The following is a 26793-nucleotide window of genomic DNA, read 5'->3' as shown; positions in this document are numbered from 1 at the left end:
GAAACGGAAGTGAGGGACGTAAACAAACGATTTAAGGCACAAGACAGCAGCTAAACACCAGCAGGTGATACTTAAAGACATCAAACATAGCCCTTAAATGTCCTCTCTTACCTCCCACACATAGCAGGGACATCTCTGATATCGGCGGGAGCGTCCCCGGCTGTCCTCTGCTGAGAGCTCCGTGATTTGTTTGGTCAAGTCCGGTTTTTCATCTCATCGTAAATTTAGCAAGAAGTGGCCATTATTACATTGCTGACTCAATAAACTACACACCCGCCAGAACACTGCGATCATCAGATGCAGGTCTATTAACTGTGATTTTATAGTATGTCTGCACTTTATGTGCTCATTTCATCATGCATGTATTTTTATATTCTAAAACATGTTTTCGATGGACGAGAGTGAAAATGGAACGGCACCCGCCGCTATTTGTTTGTATATCAGTCTGTTCTTCTTCTCTGTCTTCCGGTTGTTGCCTATTTTGAATGACGAATACACACTACCGCCGGCTGCTGGTAAGGAGAGTTATTGCCACTCACGCATGCGCAGTTCGTACGTGCTCGGCTGTAGTAAAGCGGTGTATTTCAGTGTACACACGGCCAATACGCAGGAGAACTCGTCGATGGATCTGTCGGTGTCGGATGTCGGCGAGTTCTCTGGTGACTGCCTGGTGTGTAAGGGGCTTAAGAGCCCCGGCGCTTTTAACTCCAGGGCACTTAGTACAGATCGCGTTCACACCGGAGTACTTTTCCCTGAGGGAAGATTACGCAAATGAGCCGCTGACGTCACTTCTTCTTCTTCTGTTTTGGCTTTACTGGCAGGCCACAAACCACTTCACGGTGAGTACAGTAGGTGGCGGTATGCACCTTAAAGTTGTTTGCAATCCGCTGCAAAACAAGAGAAGAAGAAGAAAAACTTCCCGCGTATACTGCGACGCCCACCCACTCGCTGTACATTAGGCGTCTGTTTACCTTCCGACCTCAGACATGATGGAGATGGAGTCGACTGAAGTTGTACTGTTTGTGCTCATGTTATACAGCTTTGTAACTGAGTTAATGCAGCCTGAGCAACTTGCGTACAATCACAAAACAAGCCGATCACGAGTGGTGGTGGAGAACGCTTTTGGCAGACTGAAGGGCAGGTGGCGGTGCTTGATGAAAAGAAACTACTGCAAGATGGACAAGATCACATTCCAGGTGGCAGCATGTTGCATATTACATAACCTTTGTGAAAGTAATGAGTACAGGGACGAATGGACTGCCTTACCGGCGACCCAGCTTTATGAGGCATCTGAACAGCGTGTAAATTGTAAACATTTTGACAATAAAGAAGATCTTTTGTACAGTGATTTTGTTTCCCTTTTATTTTCCAGTCAAGACAGGCAACATTACAATAGGGTACAGTGTGGCAATATAATAACAATAAACTGTGCCAGGTGTGTTGTATGCACAGTAAATAAGCTCAGCAGCAAACCCACCGTTATTATTTATCTTCCTGAGACCCACTGCATCCGTCTGCCATAAACATACATGTTAGTTTCGGCCCATAGTGGACTCCATTTTGTGTTGTGTAAAATGGGGGGGGGAATTAAAAGTTGGCAAATCCCCATGTCCTCCTCAGAGGACAATCATAAAAACATTTAGTTTTAGGTCAAATAATATTTAAAATGATATAAATTATCATATTTGTGTATGTGCCCCTGCCATTCCTCCACAAGGTTGCAACATTGATGATAAATAAATGACAAATAAAGCTTTGCCAGTTTATAACCGATGAAACATGATGGTATCAGAATAATCACTTACATGTGATGTATAGGATGCTACGGTCACTAAAGATAAAGTGTCAGGAGAAATAAGCAAGCTACAGGATCTGTTTAACAGTAAATAGAAGTTCACATTTTTAATGTAAATAAAATAGAAGTTGTACATGTAAATTAACATTATCAATATAAAATAAAGTGTCAGTTGTATCAAGACTATATAATAACAGTAATAACAATAATATAAAATGAACTGGTGAGCATCTTGTCCTCCGTTTCCTGGGCCTTGGTGAACAGCACCATCTGATCCCCGTGCATAGACTCTTTCACCACGGCACGCCGGTCCTCCAACGCCTGGGCGGTGTCAAAGAAATTCGCATCCCGTGTCCGCTTTCCTATGAGGGGAAAATAAGCAAGATACAAGATCTGTTTAGTCGCCATGTAGTTTTACAACATACTAGGAATGTTTTTTTGGTATTTTCACAAATAGAATTAAGGTTTCACAAATCTGAAACTGTGTTATAAAGAATGTTTAGCCTCTCTGGGATAATCCAGTCCAGATTTGATGAGTCTAGGTATAGTGGTTTTAGATCAGGACCTGGTCTAATGTGGCCAGGATGCGAAAAAGCACTGAAATCTCCCTTTTTTGTATTTTCACAAATAGAATTAAGGTTTCACAAATCTCAAACTGTGTTATAAAGAATGTTTAGCCTCTCTGGGATAATCCAGTCCAAATAAATCGGCTATGCAGCGATTTAAGAGGTTCAAACACGGAGGATTGTGCTTCATGTATGCTTGAATTTAGTTTAATTTGTTGAGGCAAGTTTTCGTCCCGGAAGTCATGTGACCTCTAGCCCTGATGTTTACAATGTTTGTGTGAGACATTTGTAAATGCCGGTCTTGGCGAATACGTTTTCACGCTGTTTCATAATTGTACCAAGAAGGAAATAAACATGATTGTGAACATCAGTTCGATGCGTAACGTTCTTTCAAGACAAAGTTACAGTGTGTGTACCTTTGCGTTTGGTTGCTGGTAAGGGGGGCGAGCTAGCGCTGTGATCTAGAATGCAAAGCTCGCTTGTTTCCAATCCCGAGAGTTGTCCATCCTCGCCTGAAACAGACGATTAGTGCCATGAGTTAGTGAAGCAAATTACAGAAACACTACACAGTTATTCACAAGTCAAAACGTTTTCATACAGCCGAGAATATCTAGCTAGCTAGATGTAGCTAGCTCGGGGCCGGTGTTAGCCTATTCTGCCTAGCATGGCTAGCTTGATCTACTGAGCAAATAAAAGTACATCTGAGACCATTATTGTGCAGATTAAAACCCCAGTGCATGTAGTTGATTTTACCTTCGTCGTGGTCGTCATCGTTGGCCACTGAATCCGCCGTTTGTAGTCCTGCCCGAGTTTCTTTATTTTTAGCCGGTGTGTGCCGTGGGGCTGTGCACATTCCCAGGTCGAGTGAAAGCTACTGAACTGGCTTCAGTGCATTCCCTGGGTCGCGTCCTCAGCGTAGATCTCCAGAAGCGCCGACACCTCCTCATCATTTCTTGATGCTTGCCATAACTGCTTTCAAAAACAAACCCAATGCTCCGTCGGGATTTTGTAGCGAGGCAAAACAATGGCGGCTCAACACAACATTTCCACAGTTCTACGGGGCGTGGTTTGCAATTCGCCCAGCCAATCAGCACTGGGGCACTTTTGGAGCACTTTTCACCCACAGAAAAGTACGCTCTCTGAGCTGGCTCTAAAAATGGGGGTAAAAGTACCCGAGATTAAGTACGATTTTTGGTGTGAACGTGACATAAGGGGTACTCACGGAACTAAAACGCGAAAAGTACGGTGAAAGTACTCCGGTGTGAACGCGGCTAATGTGGCGGACCCTCCGCGCGAACGCGCAAACGGAGGGGTAGTGTGTAGGGGTAGGGTGTAGGGCGTGGTTTGGGATTGGGCCTATGTCACCCAGTTTTTCAAGAGAAAAGGTGGGTGTGGTCCATGAGTGGTGGAAATTAGTCTGTTAGCTAAGCTTAGTCCATTGTAAATAATAATTGTTATGTTGTTTTTTTTACTAAGCTGACATTAAGTGTTAATATCTATAAAGAAAATGCAGAGGTTTTTCATTTCACTGCTCTTTTAGCTGACATTTAATAAATGCAGGTACATTTTTAGCAGCTATTCATACTAAATCAGTTGTCCCTCCCCCTGGTGCCAGGACCAACAGATCCATCTTTAGGCTCAGCAGCCCTGCCCGCCCATAATGCTGAACCTGAACCAGCTTGTCTCCCAACTGAAGGAGGTGAGCAGCATTGTGTTGAATTACATGCCACTTAACATATCTGAAGGGAGACTGGAATACAATATATATATATATATATATATATATATCAAAACAAAAAGCTAACATCTCATTTCAATTACACATTTCAAACACAGTATTTTTCCACATATTTAAGTTATATTTCTTTGGATTTATGCATTCATGTTGAGAATGTTCCATTCAAAAATGTTATTATTAAAAAGGCATTTACACAAATAGTCTGATTTTGAATCAGTCGTGTGCTCTTTTTCTTTTTTTCTTCTCCTCAGAGGAACGGCTTCCTTCACTGATCCAGAGCGTGAGTAATGTCCCATCACTCTGACTCCACCCAGTGCAGCTTTGACTCAGTAGATTTAGAAGACTGAAAATAATCTCCTTCCTGAACATTATTCATGATACAAACATTTTTTGGTCTCGGATAGTTTTCTTACAGAAATAATCTGATCACGCCAAGTTAGGTACACATACTGTATGTTCTAAGCATCAATGTTATTTATGAATAGTGTTAATCATTTGTGTTACGTCTGTCTGGAGGGGAAATTATAGCACATTCTTCATGAGTTGTTTTTCTAACATTGAGAAAGAGAAATTCACAATACTGATGCAAAAATAAAGATAGTGATTCTTACTCTTTTATACCAAAATAAAAAGATGCAACTGGTTAAACTGCATCTCAGTTGTTAAATCACATGTTTCTACCACAGCCATTGAAAGAGTTACCTAGGAGGTCAAATAAAGTCATGAATCAAACACGCCGTTTATACAAAAAGAAAATGGTTTTGTGATGAATTGGATGAACAATATAAAGTGCCCTGATACGTTGTGGTGACATGGCTGATGTTCTCTTATCACATCCACTCTTGTAAAACACTGAAACTGACAAGATGTAAACCAAAATAATCTGTAATCATCCCAGCTGAGAAATCGCTCTTTTGCCCCATTAACATCTCCTTTGATTTTACCAGGTGGAAACGATGGCGTCTGTCATAGAGCTGCTTCTGGAAACACTGAAAGATTTGAGTGACCAGGATTTACAGAGTTTTCAGATGGTCCTGAGTCAAATTCAGTCTGGCAAAGGCTACCCAGACATCTCACCAAGGTGGCACGTGATGAGAGACAGGCAGGACATGGTGTTTTATTTGGTGCAAGATCACAGCCAGCACAGACTGCTGGAGATGACCACTGAGACTTTTGAGAAGATGAACAGGACTGATCTGGTGCAGAGGCTGTCACAAAGCAGCTCAGGACCCAAAAGTAAGACAAATATGACACAAAGATCTTTAAATCATCAAACTTGTTTATCCTAAGTTAATAAGCTCTGTATTCTTCTTTTTAAGTTATAAATAAAGATGAAACGTATATTTATAATGTATTTATATCCTAGTGTACAAAATGTGTTTTATGACTAATCAGAACAATGATTAATATTTTGGGAGAGGGTAAAATGAATTGAGTTGGTTTATCTCCACCTCTTTTCTCTTCAGAGAAACACTCAGAGGCACAGCGACCTGCAGTGATCCAGAAAGTAAGTAATGTCATCTGTCTGACTTTCTATATATGACCCAAACACATGATTGACTTATCTATGATGATCTGTCTGTCTGTCTGTCTGTCTGTCTGCCTGTCTGTCTGTCTCTCTGTCTGTCTCTCTGTCTGTCTGTTTGTCAAACACATCAACTAACCAGTTTATAAGGCAAGTTTATTTATATAGCACCTTTCAACACAAGGCAATTCAAAGTGATTTACAAAAATTAAAGACATTAAGAGCATTAAGAAACATATTATAAAATGATATCTAGAAACACTAATTTAAAAGCAATGATATAAAATGACATTTAAAAACACTCATTTAAAAGCAAAGATAAAAAGCAAAGATAATAAAAGTTACAGTGCAGTTTAAGATATGAATATTTCAATTAAAAGCAGCGGCAAAAAGAAAAGTCTTCAGCCTGGATTTAAAAGTAGTAAGAGTTGCAGCGGACCGGCAGGTTTCTGGGAGTTTGTTCCAGACATTTGGAGCATAATAACTGAACGCTGCTTTACCATGTTTAGTTCTGACTCTGGGGACAGAAAGCTGACCAGTCCCTGATGACCTGAGAGATCTGGATGGTTCATAATGTAGCAGGAGGTCAGAAATGTATTTTGGGCCTAAACCATTCAATGCTTTATAAACCAGCAGCAGTATTTTTGAAATCTATTATTTGACACACAGGAAGCCAGTGTGAAGACCTCAAAACAGGTGTGATGTGATCCACTTTCTTACGGACCGTCCACACAGCAGCGTTAAAAAAATCTTGGAGGTGGGCGTATCTGAAGTTTGGGGATTTTTTGCGAGCAAGGCACCAACAACCAATCACATGAATCTCCCGCCCCCGACATACGATGCAAAAAAGTTTGAAGTAAACTGGATATAAACTCCCCAAACAGGCGAAAACATACCACTGTCTCTGCCACCTCCCTCCATGCCTGGCTCCTCCGGTTTATATCCCGGTAGGTAAATAGGGACTGGTCATAAAGCACCGGGTGATTCCCTACCACTAATTTCTCCTCCATTTTTTGGAATATGAGGAAATTAACTGCGGTATGTCACTCCCAGCTTACACGCCGTTTGATTGGCTAGAGCTTGAACGGTCAGATTTGCGTACACGGGATTTGATTGGCTGACGCTTCCACCTCAGCCTCAAAAGTTGAACATTGTTCAACTTTGAATCCTGAAAATCCTGAAAATCTCCGCTCGCCTGCCCACAATGCAGTTCGGCGAAAAGTGAGGGAAAGTGACGTCACCCCATTCAAAGTGAATGGGCAGAAGCGTTTCAAGATTTTTTAACGCTGCTGTGTGGACGGTCCGTTAGTGTCAGTGAGGACTCGAGCAGCGGCGTTCTGAATCAGCTGCAGCTTTCTAATGGATTTTTTAGTGAGACCTGCAAAGACACCATTGCAGTAGTTGAGTCTACTGAAGATAAAGCATGGACAAATTTTTCCAAATCCTGCTGTGACATTAGTCTTTTAATCCTAGATATGTTCTTTAGGTGATAGTAGGCTGATTTAGTAATTGTTTTAATGTGACTGTTGAAACTCAGGTCAGAGTCCATGACTACACCTAGATTTCTGGCTTTATCTGTCGTTTTGAACATTGCAGACTGAAGCTCAGCGCTAACTTTTATACGTTCTGCCTTGGCTCCAAAAACCATTACCTCAGTTTTATCTTTGTTTAATTGGAGAAAGTTCTGACACATCCAGTCATTGATTTGTTCAATGCACTTACTCAGTGTTTGAATTGGAGCATAGTCTCCTGGTGAAATTGTTATGTAAATGTGGGTGTCATCCGCATAGCTATGGTAACTTATGTTGTAGTTTTTCATTATCTGACCCAGTGGTAGCATGCAGATGTTAAAGAGAAGAGGCCCCAAGATGGAGCCTTGAGGAACCCCACATGTCATATTTGTCAACTCAGATGTGTATTTACCTATAGAAACAAAGTTGTTTCTGTCCTTTGAGTAGGATTCAAACCAATTTTAGAACTGTTGCCGAAAGTCCCACCCAGTTTTCCAGTCGGTCTAGTAATATGTTGTGGTCAACAGTGTCAAACGCAGCACTGCGATCTAATAATACTAACACTGAAGTTCTGCCACTGTCTGTGTTTAAGTGGATGTCATTGAAGACCTTTACAAGAGCAGTCTCAGTGCTGTGGTTTGGACGAAAGCCTGACTGTGACACATCGAAACAGTTATTTAAATGCAAGAAATTACTCAACTGTTGAAAAACTACTTTTTCAATGATTTTACGTAGAAATGGGAGGGAAGCATCTAGATTATTCTTTTTTAAGAGCGGTTTAATGACTGCTGTTTTTAGGGCCTGTGGAAAAACACCTGAGTGAAGAGATTTGTTTACTATGAAGTAGATCTGAGGCCATGCAATTAAAAACATTTTGGAAAAATCCTGTTGGAATAATATCAAGGCAGCATGAGGAGGATTTCACAAGTTGAATAATGTCCTCTAGGTTTTTATCATTAATCTGATGGAATTGTGTCATGGTGTTTGAATTGATATTAGGTGGACACAGGGACAAAACATTTGCTGTACCTGATACAGAGGCACTGACTGCTTGTCTAATTTTCTGAATTTTGTCAGTGAAGAAGGAGGCAAAATCATTGCAGGCCCTGGTGGATAGAAATTCAGAGGCTACTGACACTGGGGGGTTTGTTAGTCTGTCAACGGTAGCAAACAAGGCACGTGCGTTGTTTTTGTTTTTGGCAATGATGTCAGAGAAGAAAGACTGTCGTGCAATTTTCAATTCCAAATTATAAATGCCAAGTCTCTCTTTATAGATTTCAAAATGAACCTGGAGATTTGTTTTTCGCCACCTGTGTTCAGCTTTTCAGCTCTTTTTTCTGTTTTCACGGTCATGGCCTTTCTCCATGGAGATATTTTCTTGCCAGTCACTTCCTTTATCTTAGTTGGAGCATTGGCATCTATAATCTTTTGAAGTTTTGAATTAAAATGATCTACTAGCTAATTTACTGAGATGTTAGTAGGGGCAAGTGTGGAAGAAAAATTCTGAGTAAACATTTCCCTAGTATTTTCAGTTAAATATCGCTTTGTGGTTATCTCTTTTTGAACATTTTTGTGAACAGAAATAGAGCTCTCAAAGAAAACACAGGAATGATCAGAGAGTGCAACATCAGTCACCACAACCTTAGAGATATTCAGACCCTTTGAGATAATTAAGTCCAGAGTGTGCCCCTTATTGTGCGTAGGCTCCGTCACATGCTGAGTCAGTCCATAGTTATCAAGAACACAAAACAGTTCTTTAGCCCCTCTGTCCTGGGGGTTGTCAACATGGATGTTAAAATCACCAACAATGACTAGACGGTCAAAGTCAATACACACTATAGAAAGCAGTTCATCAAAAAAGCTTGCACAGTATTTGGGTGGTCAATAGATATTTAGGAACAGAGCTCGAGAGGAGCATTTCAGCTGAAGGGCCACATATTCAAAATAAGCAAAGTTCCCATAAGATGTCTTCCTGCATTGAAGGGAATCATTGAACAAAATAGCAACTCCACCTCCTTTGTTATGCATTCTTTCCTGACTCATAAAACGGGGGGTTACGTATTGTAACCCTAGTTATATAAGCACAGGCGGGGCCCTCTACTGGACTCTATGGGTACTACCTTATCCCACGTGCATTCTCCCACTGAGACTTCTATAGACGTAGCCGGCCCAGGGCGGGCCTACCTGAATGCGCACGCATCACACCGTATAAAAGGAGGCCTCGCCTCCTGACTATCATCCTATACCTCTCTTCAGCGAGCGGAATAGAACAGACAGTGCCCTGAGTAGAGGGCTCCGTCTGTGCTTATATAACTAGGGTTACAATACGTAACCCCCCGTTATATCTCTCACAGGCTCCGCCCTCTACTGGACTCTAGGGGTACAGTGGGTGGAGCCCTGATGTATACGCGCACTGTCGTCCAACACCATTCCACCCTACTGCCCCTGACCGGCTTTTCTGGTCAGCAGCTGCTGCCCCACACTCTCCCTTAACCCGGTTGTTACCGAGGAGAAATCTGGGCTGCGGCTGACAGAGCACACCCTGCTGCGCTTGCCTCGCAGAAAGTGTGCTCAAAAAACAGTGCCGGGGGACCCCCCCCCCCCGCCCATAGACGGGTGGGGAGAGCCTCCTCGGCCCCGTATTTTTTTAACGCTGCTGTGTAGACGTACCGTAAGTGTCGCGCCGCTCCGGCCACCCCGAACTAGTAAACAACTCGGGTGCACCGACAGAGCAGTTAACTCGGACACTCTTTTGGCTGACGTTAAGGCAAGAAGCAAAGCTGTTTTCCACGACAATGCTTTCAGAGGGGAGAGCTCCAGAGGGCTCAATGGTCCCGAGGCCAGAGCCTCGAGCACTAGGGGCAGGTCCCACTGCGGGGTGGAGACGTGCACTACAGGGCGCAGTCTCCTAACCCCCTGTAAAAACCGCGACATCAGTGGTTGATTAAAGGCTGACCTGCCACCAAAATCCCTCATGACAGGACGAGATGGCTGCTGCATACACTTTCACCGTGGAATGCGCCAGCCCTCTGTCCACCAGTAAGTGTAAGAAGGATAAAATAGAGCCCAACTCACAAGATAGGGGCTATATTCCCCGCTCCTCACACCAATGCTGGAATCTCAGCCACTTTGGCCTGTAACAGGCTGTGGTGGATTCTGCTCTAGCTGCCTGGATAGACTGAATAACGCTGTCGGACAATCCACCCTGTCTCAGCCTGTCCCTCTCAGGAGCCAAGCCTGAAGAGGACGGCCCAGAGTGGGTAACGCCCCGATTGCACCTGCCCCTTGAGACATCGCCCCCCAAAACTGGGGGATCGCCCAGGGCTGGCCCACCTTCATCCGTGTCATTTCTGAGTACCACGGAGCCCCGACGCGATTCGGTGCTACCAGAATGACTGCCAGACGTTCTCGCCTCACTCTCCCCAGGAGAGGGAGAATGAGACGCAGCGGTGGAAAGGCGTATAGCAGCTTCCTTGGCCATGGCTCGTGTGCAAACGCGTCCACCCCCAAGGGCGGGTCGTCGCTCAGGGCCATGGAGAACCACAGGGCACAGTGGCTGTTGCGCCGGCTGGCGAACAGGTCCACTTCTGCTCTCCCGAACTGGGCCCAGACCTGCTTCACCACCTCCGGGTGAAGTACTCGCCTGGCAGGGGGCCGCCCCTCGACCTGTGGTCGGCCCCTCTGTTCTCCAGTCCCGGGACATGGAGGGCTCTCAGAGATAACACCACCTCTGAGGCCCATAACCACAGCTCCTCCGCTGTGGTCAACAAGGAGGCGGAGCGGACTCCGCCCTGCCTGTTCATATAAGCCACTGTGGTGCTGTTGTCGCTCCTAACCATTACATGTCTCCCCTGAATTAGGGGCATGAAATGCCGGAGGACTAACACTACTGCCCGTAGCTCTAGGAGGTTGCTGTGTCGAAACTCTGTCAGAGCCCAGCGCCCACCTATAGCTCTCTTCAGGCAGGTCCCTCCCCATCCTGTTCCGGACGCGTCCGTGAACACTGTGATGTAGGAGGTCACCCGTCCCAGTGGAGACCCCCTCCGGAGGTGGTCCGGAGACCCCCAAAACCGGAGGTTGCCCCCACTGAGGGGGGGAGGGATGGTCACCAGCCGTCGTTTGTGCCTCCAAACGCAGGCTGGGGAACCACCTCTGCAGGCGGCGCATATGTAGTAACCGGCGGGACCACCATGTGAGCAGCCGCCATGAGACCCAGAGTCTGCATGACAGTTAAAGCTGTCACTGTTGACCCCTGTCGCAGCCTGTGCACCGCCCTGAGAAGGGGCGCACGTCTGCTCTCTGGCACGCAGCGTGTCTGCATCGAGCACCACACCCAAATACAACGCCTGTTGGCGAGGTATTGGGGTGCTCCTTTTTCCCAATCGATCGCAAAACCTAATTTGGTTAGGTGTGTGATCAACTGTGCTGTGCAAAACATTGCCTGTTCCCGGGACCCAGCCATGACTATGAGGTCGTCTATGTAAAATAAAACTCTCATGCCGTGTGCGCGCAGCGGTTGAGGCGCCGTGGCCACACATTTGCTGAATGTGCGTGGGGATAGGGAATAACCGAACGGCAGCCTGTTGTATTCGTAGGCTATTCCCTGGAAGGCAAAACGCAGATACTTTCTGTGCTCTGGAACAATTTCCACATGAAAGTACGCGTCTTTCAGGTCGATGGTGGTGAACCAATCGCCTGGCTGCACAAGCCCTAGTAACTGTTTCACAGTTAACATGCGGAATTTCCTGCTGGAAATATGACGATTCAGGCCCCGGAGATCTAGAATAGGTCTGAATTCCCGTGTTTTCTTGAGACCGACCCAAAGAGCCCCTCCGTGGACACGGGGGCTCCGAGGAGATCTTCTCGGTCCTTCTTAGATAGGGCCGTGAGCCCTGGCCACACGTGACGAGACGCCACTGTGGCCAGGGAAATCATCCGCCCTGCTGCGGTGGCCACGACATAAATCAGATTACTCATCTGCGAACAGCGTGGTCCGAATAATCGCTCTCGTCCTGAGACGGGAGGGCGGGGGCGTCTGCCTGAGGGGTGATCAGGAAGACGCCAACACGCCAAGATTATCGGCCGCAGCCGCCATCTGCGTACCGAGCTTGAACAACTTATCCAGATATTCCAGGTGTCTCGGTCCCGGGGCAGCGGGGGCAGAGGACGTTTACCCTCCGCCCAACCAGCCGCGGAAGCAGATGAGCCGCCAGGCTCTCATCGAGGGGGGGGGCACACCTAGACATGTCGTGTCCGAGCGATCCACCACCTTAACGATACCCGCCATGGCGGCTATCGGGGCCTTCGTTTTAAATGGCTGCTGCCATGTCGCCTCCACACACCGCCATACCTCTGGCAGCTGGGGCGAAAAAGGATGATCAGGCGAGGCCTCCTTTTATACGGTGTGATGCGCGCGCATTCAGGTAGGCCCGCCCTGGGCCGGCTACGTCTATAGAAGTCTCAGTGGGAGAATCCACGCGGTATAAGGTAGTACCCATAGAGTCCAGTAGAGGGCGGAGCCTGTGAGAGATATAACTGAAGTTGGGAGGTGTTGATTCGATAAGAACAGCTGCACTGTTATTTTGTTCAATCCAAGTTTCCGTTAAAAACATAAAATCGAGATTGTGCTCAGTGATAAAATCATTGATTAAAAACGTTTTTCCTGCCAAAGACCTGACATTTATTAAAGCTAGTTTAAGTTAGTTCAATACACTATCAGTCAGATTTTTTGTGACAAGCTGTGTCTGACATGGAATCACTGCTAAATTTGATAAACTCACACAAACGTTTGAGCGCTTCCTGTTTCTAAGCTGATTCACCGCTCTCAATCTATTACCTATCAACACAGATATCGGCAAAGCTACTGACAGGTAGGGCCCCGGCATGTCCTGGAAAGAGTTGAGAGTGCCATACGCCCTTGAGCCTGGACCCAGCACATATCAGTAAGAGTTTGTTGCGTTTTGTACACACACATCCTTATCAGTCTTCGGAGACCGCAGATGCTGTCTTGAAGGGCGCGGGGGTGGTTGACGTAGGCACGGTGAAGAAGATGGGGGAGATGGTGCGCGTCTCTGCTTCGGTGATTGTGGTGGGCGTCGTTGAGGGGCGGGGGTAAAGGACATGCTGCCAACCCTACGTATCGCCTTCATGCGGTCATTGATCTCCAGGAAGGACTTTGTGCCAATCTCCTTCATGTGGTCAAACTCAAGGAGGGTGGGCTAGGGTGAAAGGGTAAACGGAGAGTAGAGAGAGCTGGGGGGTGAAGGAAGAGTATCCTCAAAGGTGATAGGGGGGGGGTGAAGGGCGGTGGAGACGCCTCCATTTGTGTCATAGGTTTTCCATAATGAAGACATTCCTCAGGCGGGTGCAGTAATACTTCTTCAAGGTTTTCTGCGAGATGTGTTGTGTCTTTCTCTTGTTTTGATTCCTCTTGCCGCTTGTCCTTGGCAGAGGGAATAGATTGATGACGCAGGCAGTTGAATATGTTAGAGATAAACAATTTCACTCCTGACTTGTTCAGGCAAACACCATCTGCCTTACAAAGATGTCTGTGGTCCCAGAAAAAGTTAAAATTCTCAATAAAATGGACAGAATGGTCAGTACAGGCAGTTGAAAGCCACGTGTTCAGTGCAAACAATCTGCTGAATCTCTCCACTCCTCTTCTGACTGGCGGTAGAGGGCCACTGATGAACACCTCCGCATTTAGAGAGCTGACAGTTTCCAACAGACATTTCAAGTCTTCTTTCAGCACTTCTGACAGTTGTTTCACTGCAGTACCAGGCTTTAGCTGTTGCTAGGCCACACTACTATAAGACTGAGGTCGTCATAAAAATATTGAAATATGGCTGAAACCCTCCATCTATTTATGAATAATAACTGTCCCAGTGATCAGTTAATTTCCAGGAGCCGCTGCTCGAAGTTTTCAGAAAAGAAAAATAGGAAAATCAGCATAAAAAATAAGCAGAGGCAAGAGCAAGCAGAAAAGCGTCTGCACTGTAAGAAAGCAGGAAGATTTTAGTTAAAGGGAAACATTAACAGTGATGAGATGCAAATATGCACGTGTCTAATGAATGTATTGATTATTTCAGGTAGCAACAATGGCAGCTGTTAAACATCTGCTTTTGGAAACTCTGTATGATTTGAGAAACGAGGATCTTGAGAAATTCAAGCAGACCCTGGATTTAATTGTCTCCAAGAAGAAGCCGAGATATTTTTCGTTGATTTTGAGTTCCTCAACAAGCAGAGCACAAATAGTGGAAGAGATCATTCAGATCTTCGGCCAACAGTGTGTAGAGATAACCATGGAGGTTTTGAAAGACATTAACAGGACTGATCTGAGGCAGAGGTTGAGAAAGCCCAGCTCAGAACTCAAAGGTAAGACAAAGAAAAAAAAAAACTCACATCGCTTACATTTTATATTTCAGTATGAAAAAGATCTGTAGTCATTAACAATATGAAGTATAAAAAAACATGGGTCAGGAATCTATACAAACATTAAAGAAATAATTAAAATACCATTAAATGCCACCGACATAGTCTCAACCAGAAACAAAATGTTTTAAGTTGAAGTATTTTAGTTTTGTTGCTGGGATCTTGTGTGTTAGACATTCACTTTATTTTCTCTCTTCAGAGATGTACTCTGTGGATGAACATCGACCTGCACAGTCCGAGGGAGTGAGTCTGACTTTACACATCACAGCTTTCATTCAATAGATGCAAGTTGTTAACCATATCCATCTTGAACATAACAATGATGATGCAAACCAAACCATTTTTAAGGTTGATCTCTTCTGTCAAAATGATTTTTCTTCCACTGATGTTCTGATCAGATTAGCAGACTGAAGTCTGAACACTCATATACAAATGTGCATTAGTCAAGAAAAAAGATAAACACATTTAATATAACAGATGTTAGTGTGTCTTGAGAGATCTTAGAAGAAATAACACCTTTTCTTACACATCCGTTTAATTTTTCAGGCACAAATTGCAGCAGAGAAAGAGATCCTTTTGAAAACTCTGAAGGATTTGAGTGGCGATGAGCGCTACAGATTTCAGTGGTTGCTGCCGTTCACGTACTTCCAGAAGAGCATATCCTACCTCTCTTATGGATATCCCAATTGGGCAGAACGTACACTCCAGCTGGTGGATCAGATGGTGGAGACATGTGGTCCGCAGTCTGTGGAGGTGACCAGGGAGGTTTTAATGGACATGGACAGAACTGATCTATTGGAGAGATTATCAGAGACTATCTTAAGACTCAAAGGTAAGAGAAAGAAAACAAAAACTGCTACATCACACAGAAGAGTTCATAGTAATGAGTTTTGTATTTGTTGCAATGCTTTTGTATTTTCTTTTCTTTATTTTAAGGAATAATTAACCTACAAAATGACCAGTTTTTCTGTATTACAATTACTCACCCTGAGTTCTCTCTAATTCTTGAAGACATCTGTTTTCTTGCATGCCTCCACTGTGAGTTACAAATCAAAAAATGTAGACATTTCTATGAATTGAAGTAAATGGGGGGCGTGTTTAATAACAGCACAACTATCCCAAAACAACCTCACTGTTTGAAACACTTTTGCATTAACAGTCTCATACTTTGAAATGCGCTACTCTTCTGCACACATCAGAAGTAGTGAGCTAGTGCCAGGATAAATGAGACTTTGATTATACCTTTCCTTTAAGAAGTCGTTTATAATCTGATTTTGAATCAGTCATGATGAGGCTTTTCCTTGGTTTTCTCCTTAGATAAACATCCGTCCAAACCTCCAAAGGAAGTGAGTCATATCACATCAGACACACTTTACACGACACGGCTCTCATTTAGGTTTTACAGTTTGCAAAATGTTGACAGTAAAGAGGTGGAAAATGTTTTCAACTAGTGGATATATTATATTTAATTCCCTCTGATGACATTGAATCCATTAGGAAGTAACCGTGGCATCACTGGAGGTGAAGCTTCTGGAAACACTGGAAGATTTAAGTGATGGAGAGCTCAAGAAATTCAAGCGTGGCCTCCAAAGAATCTCAAGTCAGAGATTAAAGACGGCAGGGAGAGTGGAGATTGTGGATCTGATGGTGGAGATCTACGGCCAACAGTCTATGGAGGTGACAATGGAGATTTTAGAGAAGATGAAAGAAGACGATTATGGTCTGGAGCAAAAGTTGTCAAACATCACTTTAGGATCCAAAGGTGTGAAAAGCCAAGTGTATTTTTATTGTATTATTTCAAGCTTCCAAAAAGACATCACTCACCAGTATTTCCTGCATAACAAATTTGCTCTATTGCTACATCAGCGCTATGTAGCACATAGTGCTAAAGGACATAGAAGTTACCATATGATTTAATTTACATTTTTTTAAGGAACATCATTAAAAAAAATCTTGTTTCTTCACAAGGGCCTTCAAGAAGCTTGGAGCTTGAGGGCAGTGAAAAAATGATGGTAATTCCTTACATTTTATTTATGTATTCAGTTATTTGTTGATCATGTATGGGTTAATTTATGTGATTTTTCCAAAAGTCACGTCTTCACTTATTTGTAAAAATGATTGCCTCCGCAGAAGGACTCCAGTGGCTGGACTAAACTTGAACCTGAGGTGAACAGTACAGATGAAGATGAGGCATCAACTTACAGGTACAAATAGTTTCCTAAATACTGCATATTATCAAACTGGAAATATAGTAAACACTGAAGCTTCGGTCTTTGGATTTCTTCACAGAGAGAACACTAAGATCTGCTACAAATATTCCCCCAATAGTTTTAATGCTACATTTTGTACCAAATACAAACTCTGTATTTTTTTCGTTATATTTTAGCCTAAAGTCTGAATCGGGAAACTTTGAATGCAGTGTCTCTGGCTTGCGCTGGGTCTGTCAGGAAAAGGTCAGCTTTAAGTACCAGTTTTGCTCTTCGGAGGAACCCATGAAGAGGATGGAGATGATGAAATACATGCTTGCAGGTCCCCTGATAGACATCACAGTGATTTCTGGGAAGTTATTTGAAGTGTACCTGCCACACTGGATCTGCATAGGTAAGTGATCATGGAGGAAAATAACAAAATAATCATTGCAATTGTTTTATTCACATTAATTGTTTATGCTTTGTGCTATGCAGATGACATCCCTGAAATATTTCAAAAGTTTGCAGTCCTGCACATAGATGACTGTGGAGATGTTGTGGAAAAAGTGTCTGAAGTCACATCGTCCCATGTCAAGCTGTCTGAACCAGTTTTCTCTATAAGAGCCGTCCTGATGAAAATGGTTAATTTGTGGATTCCAACAAAGATACGCTGTAACGTGTTGATTTATTCAAAAGCCTATCCATCCTGCACCGTTCTTCATGTTTACCTGACCAAGGACGATCCTGCTCTTAAAGAGGTTACTGAATATCTTACTGTCACACATTCAAAATGAAATCAAAACCTACAATGGAGTATTTGGGCTAAATTGGGAAAATAACATCTTTCATTCTTAAAGTAGTCCTGTTATGAGAGTAAAGTCATAAGTGAGGGAAAACATTTGAAGGAAATATTATCTGAAAAGGGTCCTATTGTATGATTTTAATACAATTATTTCATTTCAAACCTTTATTTATCCAGGTGTATCCCATTGAGATCATTGATCTCTTTTTCAAGGGAGACCTGCTCAAGTAGGTTCCACATGAAACATAAAAACAACAACAAAAAGGACATCATACAGCATCATTACAGGAATTACAATTTACATAACTATCCACATGAACAGGTACCAACAGCTTCCGATTGAGTAGCATCCAATCGAGCTTTAAAAACATTTAGTGGCACCAGATTGCTCAGTTTCCATTTCAATTGCAGACTATTCCAAGACAGTGGAGCTGCGCATCTAAATGCTATCTTCCCTAAGACAGTCCTAGCAATCAACTTCAAATCAACACAAACATGAACACAGCACCACACACAGTGAATTCTAGTCTCTGCCTTTAACCCATCCTTAAACAAGAAGCAGTCGACTGCTATATTACAGTGCCCAGTGTGGGGCTCTGGTGCCTTGCTCAAGGTTACCTCAGCATGACCAGGAGACCAACTGCCACCTCACAAAGTATCAGTCCCCACTCTTCACTTGATCCATTCAGGGACTTGAACCTGCAACCCTCTGGTCGCCAAGTCCCTACAAACAGAGCTAGTTCCGTTTGCAACATGACTCTCAATGATTGATACATGGTTGACATATAACCTTATACTTATCATTGTGTTATAATGTGTTCCCTGATAATACTTATCAAGCGAGATATCATTTAGTTTTTTAGATTATCACTCAAGGGAAAGTTCTGCTCCATGGAGAGCTGCTTCAAACAGCAAAGCATTTAAGCCAATTTAACTGTTTCACATGTTGCTATAAATGTTAAATACAATCACAGACGTGCCTCAGACCTATTCTGTGGTAATTGTCGATGACGCTGCAGCTTGGTTTGATCTCACTTATTTCGTTACTCTCAAAACGTTAAAGAAATTTTTTCTCGAAGGTATGACTTTTTATCATGACCTTTTCCTCAGTGGCCATTCTGAAATAACACAATCTAAAATAAATATATATTTTTCCAGATACTGACCCTAATACTCTGTTGTTAAAACCTTATTGTTTCATGAATGCATTTTAAACACAAATGTTTCTTACTGTAAACTTGAAGCAGGGTTGTGCTTAGATTGATTTTTTCCCCCAGACCATCGACAAGAAGAAAAAAGACTTCAGATTTATCGAAAAGCCATGCCCAAACGAGGGCCTGACCCTGCACCAAGATTTCAACCTCACAGCAGACATAACAACGGACAAGATTTTCCCAGAGGTACAGTTTGCATTGCCAGTCGGCAATCTGATCTGTTCATTGTGAATATTATTTTATTATGGTTCATGTAGATGGGCCAGGTTCCTGGTATTGCTAATGCTGACTAGACTAGAATGTATGTGACACTAATTAAAATGGGACAGTTATTCATTTTGTAAATAATACCTGTGTCAACCTTGCAGTGAGACGTCAAAATGGCTACTGTTTGATATATCAATATCAAGGGAACTCACAAATAGTCAGAACCTCAAGATCTCCACTAGACTTAAACATCCCACTGAGGTGAATTATCTTTGCACCATCAGCTTTTTAATTTACAACCACCAGGCATTGGAATATGTTTCGAGCTGAGCGTAAAATATGCTGGTATTTTTATTTCATACATCTGCACTTTTGTTGATTATTCTGTAGTCCATTTACTGTTGTTTGTCTTGTCTTACCCCGGCTGATATCTCACTAAATCCACTGTTTTAATTGTTCCCTATATTGCCCCTATGCCCTGTAAGGTGTCCTTGGGTGCTATGAAAGGCGCCCCCCAAAATAAATGTATTATTATTATTATGTTTTTATCTACCCAGGGACTGCAGATGGAAATTAGCTAATAGCTAAATTCTACCATACATCATCTCTTCCCTTTTTGTAATTCATGTATTGTTATGCATGTTCCTTGTTTAATAAAGATATAATAACAAGATATGCCATACAGACAGAAGAATTAGCTATGGTTCAGTCGCCAAAATCTGTTAATCTAGGGGAGCGAGTGTGAGAAAATTGATGCTTGTAATTTACAGATCAAATTGTGGACTTAGTAAAAAACCGGCATGCATATACCATCAAACTTAAGTTCAACAATAAGGACTTCTCCATTTGAAATAACCAGCATAATTTTTTCTGTTGGCCATCCGACTAATTCACTTTTTTTGAACAACTGAAATCTTTAGTTTATTCAATATTGACCCTCACATCTCATTTTGTCATCTCTCCCTGTTATTATTTTTGTTTTCTTCTCACATAGAAAATAACCCTCAGCAATGATAGCCAAGAAAAGCAACACTCAATATTCTTTGACGTGGGCTTTGAGAATCCAGACAGTAACTTCCACCTTACTCTCTCTCAATTTAACAACTCGGAACCACAGTGTGAACCAGTATGGAGCTGTGTGATGCGAAAAGGTCAGTGGGCATTATTACTTACACCATATGAAAAAATAAATAATTAAATCTGTCTTTTACCTTTAATTAACTAAGGTGTTATGCAACATGATTATATTAAATTAAACAGAGCCCAATCCCATTGTATGTCCAAACATATTAAAAATGAACTTTATTTTAACGTGTTGATGAGAATACAATACATGAAAAAGATATATGAAAAATCCATATTTTGTATGTTCTGTATTTCAGTTGAGTTACGAAGCTCTGGTGATTCAGATGGTAAGATGCTGCATATTAAAAAAAAAAAGTTTTCTAGAATGTTTGTTTTTACAGTTATTGAAATATTTCCATTACATTTATAAGAATCTTAACATACACGTTTTTATTCTTTTTATTAATGCGACACTGCATATTCCTATTTCTGCAGTGAAAGAGACAGGTGGACAACCCTCCATTACTGGTAAGTTATTTTCTGTCGTCTGACTGTGAAGTGCTACAGAAAAGCTGTTTTTAAAGCAACCTTTGATTCAAGATTCAAAGATGTATTGTCATAACTTAAATGCAACTATGGTGTTGTTAAGGATGAAAAACTTAGATCACAGGTTCCTCAACAGTGCAATTACTACACATAAAAACATATATGGAAAAACAACAACAAAAATGTAAATTCTGCAAGCTTAGGTGTTGAATAGTCTTATGGACTCTGGGATGAAACTCTGATGCCCCTTTCACACCGGCGCTTTTCCAGCTCCTGCTCGGAGCTGGAGCTGGAAAAGCGCCGGTTTTTCCTGTTCACACCGCAGCGGCGGCGCGTCATAGCTCCGGAATGCGGTTCACTTCCAGCTCCAAAAAATTGTCGGTCCAGAGGCAAGAGCTTCGGAGCTATGACGCGGCGTCGCTTACGTTGAGGCGTGCAGGAAACCTTACTTTGACCATCCGTTCGCTGTTATTGATCATTGTGGAGAGCAGGCAGACGTTTTGTTTGTTATTATAGCAGCTATCGGATGGAATCAATACATGGGCTGCACAGGTTGTCATGTCCGACTATCACAAGTAGAATCATAATGAAAAATACGCCGGTAAAATGTGCCTGTAGAAAACGGCTTAGCAAGTAGTCAGTTTAGCTTCGGTTGCTATGCTAACATCACCCATGTTATACCAGAGAAACTTTCATAACAGCGTTGTGATGCCAAACAGCGTCAATTCAGACTGACACACATTCACTTAAGGGGAACTGGGGATATGTATCAGCTGCTTGTGTGACAGTCAGACAGTGAATACTTTAGAGCCGTGTGAGCTAACCCGGAGCTAACGGGAGAATAAACTCCCGTGGAAGAGCAGCCAGCACTGCAGCGGTCGGTAAATGCCGCTGAAACACATTAATAAACAATGAACCACGGCACTCTGGAGAAAAGTATAAGGTTGGAGAAGTCGTTATTTAATTTAATCTGGCTTCGTATGATTAAAAGCAACACGATCATCGACCTGACGCAGTCCCCGGCCCGTTGTTGTTGTGGGAGAAAATCAGCGACGTAAACTGTGACGTCATGACGCAGCAGCAGCAGCGGCAGCTCTGGGCGGTGTGAACAGAGCGGGAGCTGAAAAGGGAAACCGGAGCTGAACCAGAAAAGCTCTCGCTAGGAGCTAGAAAGGGAAAAGCGCTGGTGTGAAAGCCGCATGAGTCTGGTGGTTTTTGTCCTGTTGCTGCAGTACCGCCTGCCATTTGGCAGCAGACATAACAGTTTGTTGCTGGGGTGATGGGGGTCTTTGATAATCATGTGGGCTTTCTTCCTGAGCCGCTGGGAGTAGAGGTCCTCCATGGATGGCAGCTCCGTCCTGGTGGAAACGGTGAAACTGCCATACCAGGCCATGAAGCAGTGGGTCAGGATGCTCTTTATGGTGCACCTGTAGAAGGTCCGAATTCTGAATTTTGATGGACAGTTACAAAAAAATAGTGATGATACATGTGGTGCATAGTAATTTAAGGCTGTACGATATGGACATAATCACATTTCCTAATATTTCTGGTCAAATATATTCCACCAAAGTTGTAGGGTTGATTATTGGTTCTTTCACAAAATATGTAATATAGGCACTTAAACCAGGAAAATACACTTAAGTGATATGACTTTATCCAAAATGTAATACAAAGTGTAGTCTGACATCATGATTTCACTATGATATCCATATATGGCCCAGCCCCAATTAATTCACTTGAGATAGGAATTACCTTGGACACAAGCTGGTGTGCTGTAGCATAGACTGAGGAAGCTGAACAGTATTGAGAGACGTGGAGTAACACATTGTTGCTTTTAATCTTTTCATTCTGTTGAATATAGAATAACATCAGTCTTATTCTTAGGTATTCTATTAAGCTGGCAACCAATGACAATGCATGTATCATTGACACATTGAATGACCGTATTTTGCTATATTGCTGTGTGCATTAAAAAAAAAGCATAAACACTAAACCTGTCCATCAAGCAATTGTAATTTTCCCTCAATTTGTTTCAGCTGCTGGACCCTCAGCTGGAGAGACAGCTCAATACACCATGGTAGACGGTGGGTGCACACTTGATTTTGGTTTGTGATCCCAGTGGATCAGCCACTTCTCTGAATCATTCAGATGTCCATTGGCAAACTTCAGAGGGGCCTTTCATGTGCCTTCTTGAGCAGGGGGCCTTGCAGGTGCTGCAGGATTTGATGCATTATGGTGTAGTGTGTTACCAATAGTTTTCTTGGTGACTGTGGTCCCAGCTGCCTTGAGATCATTAACAAGTCCCCCCCTGTAGTTCTTGGCTGATACCTCACCTTTCTCATGATCATCAATACCCCACGGGGCAAGATCTTGTGTGGAGCCCCAGACCGAGGGTAATTGGTGGTCATTTTGTGTTAATTCCATTTCCGTATAATCGCACCAACAGTCTCCTTCACAACAAGCTGCTTTCTGATGGTCTTGTAGCCAATCCCAGCCTTGAGCAGGTCTACAAGATTGTCCCTGAGGTCCTTAGACAGCACAGTGAACAGCCTTCTCGCATATGTGTTCCTCTGGTCCAGGTGTGAGAGGGCAGTGTGGATGGTGAGGGCTATGGCTTCTGTGGACCTGTTTGCTCTGTAGGCAAACTGCAGGGGGTCCAGAGAGTCAGGGAGGGAGGAGGTGATGAATGTTTTGACTTACAGCGCAAAGCAATTCATGATGATGGAGGTGAGTGCCACTGGGCGGTAGTCATTGAGGCTGGTGGTCTTAGTCTTTTTGGGGACAGGAACTATGGTGGAGTGTTTGAAACATGCAGGGACCTGTTGAAGATGTCTGTGAACACCTCTGTCAGCTGAACTGCACACACCCTGAGAACACTTTTGGTTTACAACCAGGTAGAGCAATTCTACTTAAAATTAGCCCGATTTAATTAATATAATGATTAATGAAAGTAATTTGTCTGCTGTGTCAAAATGGAGAGCAATACATCTGTACTGGCTCCTGAAATGGACGCAATCCGCTAGAGAGAAGATGTGTCACTCTGTTGGAGTTTTTAGAACTACAGAAACACAGGACAGGAAAGAGAACATAAACCCAACTAGCTACATTTTGGGTTTTTATTAAACTACTCACAAAATGTGTGAAAGCTGACATGCTGCCAACATTGCTGATCATTCTGTGATAAAGCCATTGTAATTTATGTATATGATTAAAAATAGTCTGATACAAAGTGTTGGAAGTAAGGTGTTCAATCAATCATTCATACAATATTTTTTTAATTGCTTTCTCTTCAGTGGAACACTCTTCTGATGAGATGCAGGAGGTGAGTAAAGTCAATCAAAACAGCTTTCATTTGATGGTCCTCCCACAACTGATGTTGCATTCAGGTGAGCTTTTCAGCTATGACATTATACCCCAATAATAACTCCCTTTGTTCACTTTGAAATCCTCAGGTGGCATCAGTCACAACAACGAAAGAGAGGCTTTTGGAAATGCTGGAAGATTTGAGGCAGGAAGAGTTCAACAAATTTAAGTGGTTCCTGCAGGACAGTGACGTCCTCGCAGGCCTCCCACGCATCTCATGCAGCCGACTGGAGAACAGGGACATATTAGACCTGGTGGATCTGATGTCGCAGACCTTCAGCCAAAAGTCCTTGGAGGTGACCAAGAAGATTTTCCAGAAAATAAACAGGAATGACCTGGTGCAGAAGTTGTCAGACATCGGCTCAGGATCCAAAGGTAAGTTGTGAAGAAACTGACAAATAGTGGCATTTTTATATTACATTCAAGCGACTTACAATAAGTGCAATCAACCATGAAGATAGAAATAAAAAAAGTAAGAATCATGCCAGGACATTTGCTTTAAGTAAGAAAAACAATTTAAAGTGCTACTGCGTCTGCTTAAAATAAGCCAACACTTTGTAGGTGCTACATACAGAAATGTGATATGTTTTTTATTTGATTTATTATCCAAGGTGCATCAGTTTTCAGTCTATGACAGAGGATGTGCAGATTTACTGCCATCCTGATATCAGGGGAGTTTGTTATACTGTTTTGGAGCCAGGATAGCAAACAGGCGTGTGTTTGTTGAGGTGTATCTGGGTAGCACTCTTATGCCGCAGTTCCACTACAGCGCGGAGCTCGCTTTAAGCGTGCCGTGTCGTGCCGTACCCGTTTTTGGTTGCGCTTCCACTAGGCCTAGTTACGGCCCGGCCCGGCCCGGGGCCACTTTTTCACCTCTTTTCTGGCCCGACAAAATTGTGGTTCTATCGGGGCCAACAAACAGGGCTGAGTCTGCTAAACTAGAGAGAGGAGCGCTGGCAAGAGGGCTAGAACTACAACAAGATGGACATATTTGACCGTGATTTAATTGCAATACACGTTTCAAAATGATGCCGAAGTAACAACATACTGATACCGGTTAGTAAAAACCATGAATTAATGCTTTGTCAAGTCTGCAGACAGACGGCAGGCGAAAAACCTTTTAAAATGCGTGTTTTTCTAGATGGAGATTGGCTAAGCTAACGCAGTATATGCTCTGACCGTCCACACTCACAACAACGGCCTATACAGACATAAATAAAGCAGCGACTGTATTCACCATGACACAGGCAGTCTGTGGTGTGTACTTGTTTAACTTTTGTCGAGTTTCTGAACATATATAAGGAGCTGTGAGCTCTGAGTGCTAACAGCTAACGGCTGTGTTGTGTTTCTGGAGTTCTCATTGAAGATGACGTCACGGCTCCGCCTACACTGCGTTACTATAGTAACTACCCCAGTTCCTAAACTGTAATGGAAGCGCAGCATGAAGTGAGTCGGCCCTGTTAAGGCCCAACGCGGCCAAGCCGTACCGAGCCGTACCGAGTGTGGCCGAGGCCGACCGTGTAGTGGAAATGCGCCATTAGTGAGGGAGTAGCAAGCCGATTGGCTGATGCAGAGCAAAACACAGTCAAAAGTTTAATCACGTCTTTGTTGTACCATTTATAACAGATATAATATGCTTAAATTCTAAATCAAAAACTTTGTGCAGGGTAGCTCTACATCCAAAATATATTTTGAAAGTCAGTTATGTAGCTTTTAGAATTCTCTATTTGAGTACAGTTCATGATTGTATTATGAACATGCACAGTGGCGGCTGGTGGAAAATATTTTAGGTGGGGCTGTGGAAATGGTGATCAAACAATACTAGAGGGGTCCGGGGGGATGCTCCCCCGGTATTTTTTTTTGAGAAAAGACCCCTTAAATCATGACTTCTGGTGATGTTAGAGGGGGGGGAGAAGGACAATTTGAGGCTTAAAAATATGAGAAGACTGATCAATACCTCCATAACTTCAGTGTGGTTAGCTATGAATCTTCCAAACACCTTGTCCTGGACATAGTTTCTACAGCATAAACTGTGCAACAGTACAGTAGGCCCACACAAACTGCAGAACACCGGGGCTTTGGGAACACTGATTTAATTCCCATTTAACCTGTTAAGGGGCTTTTTTCCCCCGTTTTTTTTCTCACGAAACTGTGTCTCAGGGCTTCTTAAAATGTAATAAACTATTCATGTGTCCTACTCAGAGGAAACGCATCTAACTGATGATATGAACCATGTTTACCGAAACAAAACACAAGTCTCACAAGAAGCGTCTAAATGAGCCCTGAGCGAAAAAATGCTAACGCACTCTAGGTATAAATCAATCGATATACTTATCGGATATGCACAAACAAGCTTACAAGCTGAGATTCCACATATTCTAGAAATATAAGTATCATCACTGAGCGATCAGAACTCGCGACAGGGGAATCAAATACAGACATCACACGACGTAGCTTTAGGTAGCAAAACATGGAGATATGCTCACCTTTTGCAGAATAACAATTCTGATCAAAAACGAGAAAAACGCAGTTGAAGGTTAATCCATAAATTAATCCAATGTGTCTGTCACTTTGAAAAATGATTGATGATCCATAATTCCATTTTTATGTCAAAAACGGAGTTTCATTAGCTGCTAAATGGTAGCTTCCAGAGTGTATGACAGCTTCCTGTTTTGTCTCCTTGGATACGAGTCCAAACAACTGCACCGGGCGCTCACGTAGGAGCCCTGTGACCATCATATTTGACGACGCTGATTGGCTGAAATTATGTTTTCGCGGCATAGTTTACACGTTACAGATAGCAACAGTCAGCTGCTAGTGGCTGCTGCTGCACTGGTTGAG

At 43.0% G+C, this 26793-nt stretch overlaps 1 protein-coding gene across 1 annotated transcript in view; it reads left to right on the top strand.

Annotated features, from left to right (window-relative positions):
- The window catches only part of LOC117500508, a 182873-nt gene that overhangs the window by 43773 nt on the left and 112307 nt on the right, over positions 1–26793 (top strand). Inside the window, exons 18-23 of the mRNA XM_034153379.1 lie at positions 3977–4060; positions 4351–4379; positions 5047–5335; positions 5566–5606; positions 14224–14509; positions 14766–14809. Coding sequence (XP_034009270.1) covers positions 3977–4060; positions 4351–4379; positions 5047–5335; positions 5566–5606; positions 14224–14509; positions 14766–14809 — 773 coding nt within the window. The remainder of the gene's footprint in view (positions 1–3976; positions 4061–4350; positions 4380–5046; positions 5336–5565; positions 5607–14223; positions 14510–14765; positions 14810–26793) is intronic.

This window comes from Trematomus bernacchii, unplaced genomic scaffold (assembly GCF_902827165.1).
Source record: "Trematomus bernacchii unplaced genomic scaffold, fTreBer1.1, whole genome shotgun sequence".
Lineage (NCBI taxonomy): Eukaryota > Metazoa > Chordata > Actinopteri > Perciformes > Nototheniidae > Trematomus > Trematomus bernacchii.
The sequence above is the reverse complement of the archived record's forward strand: the minus strand, read 5'-3'. Positions and strand labels throughout refer to the sequence as shown.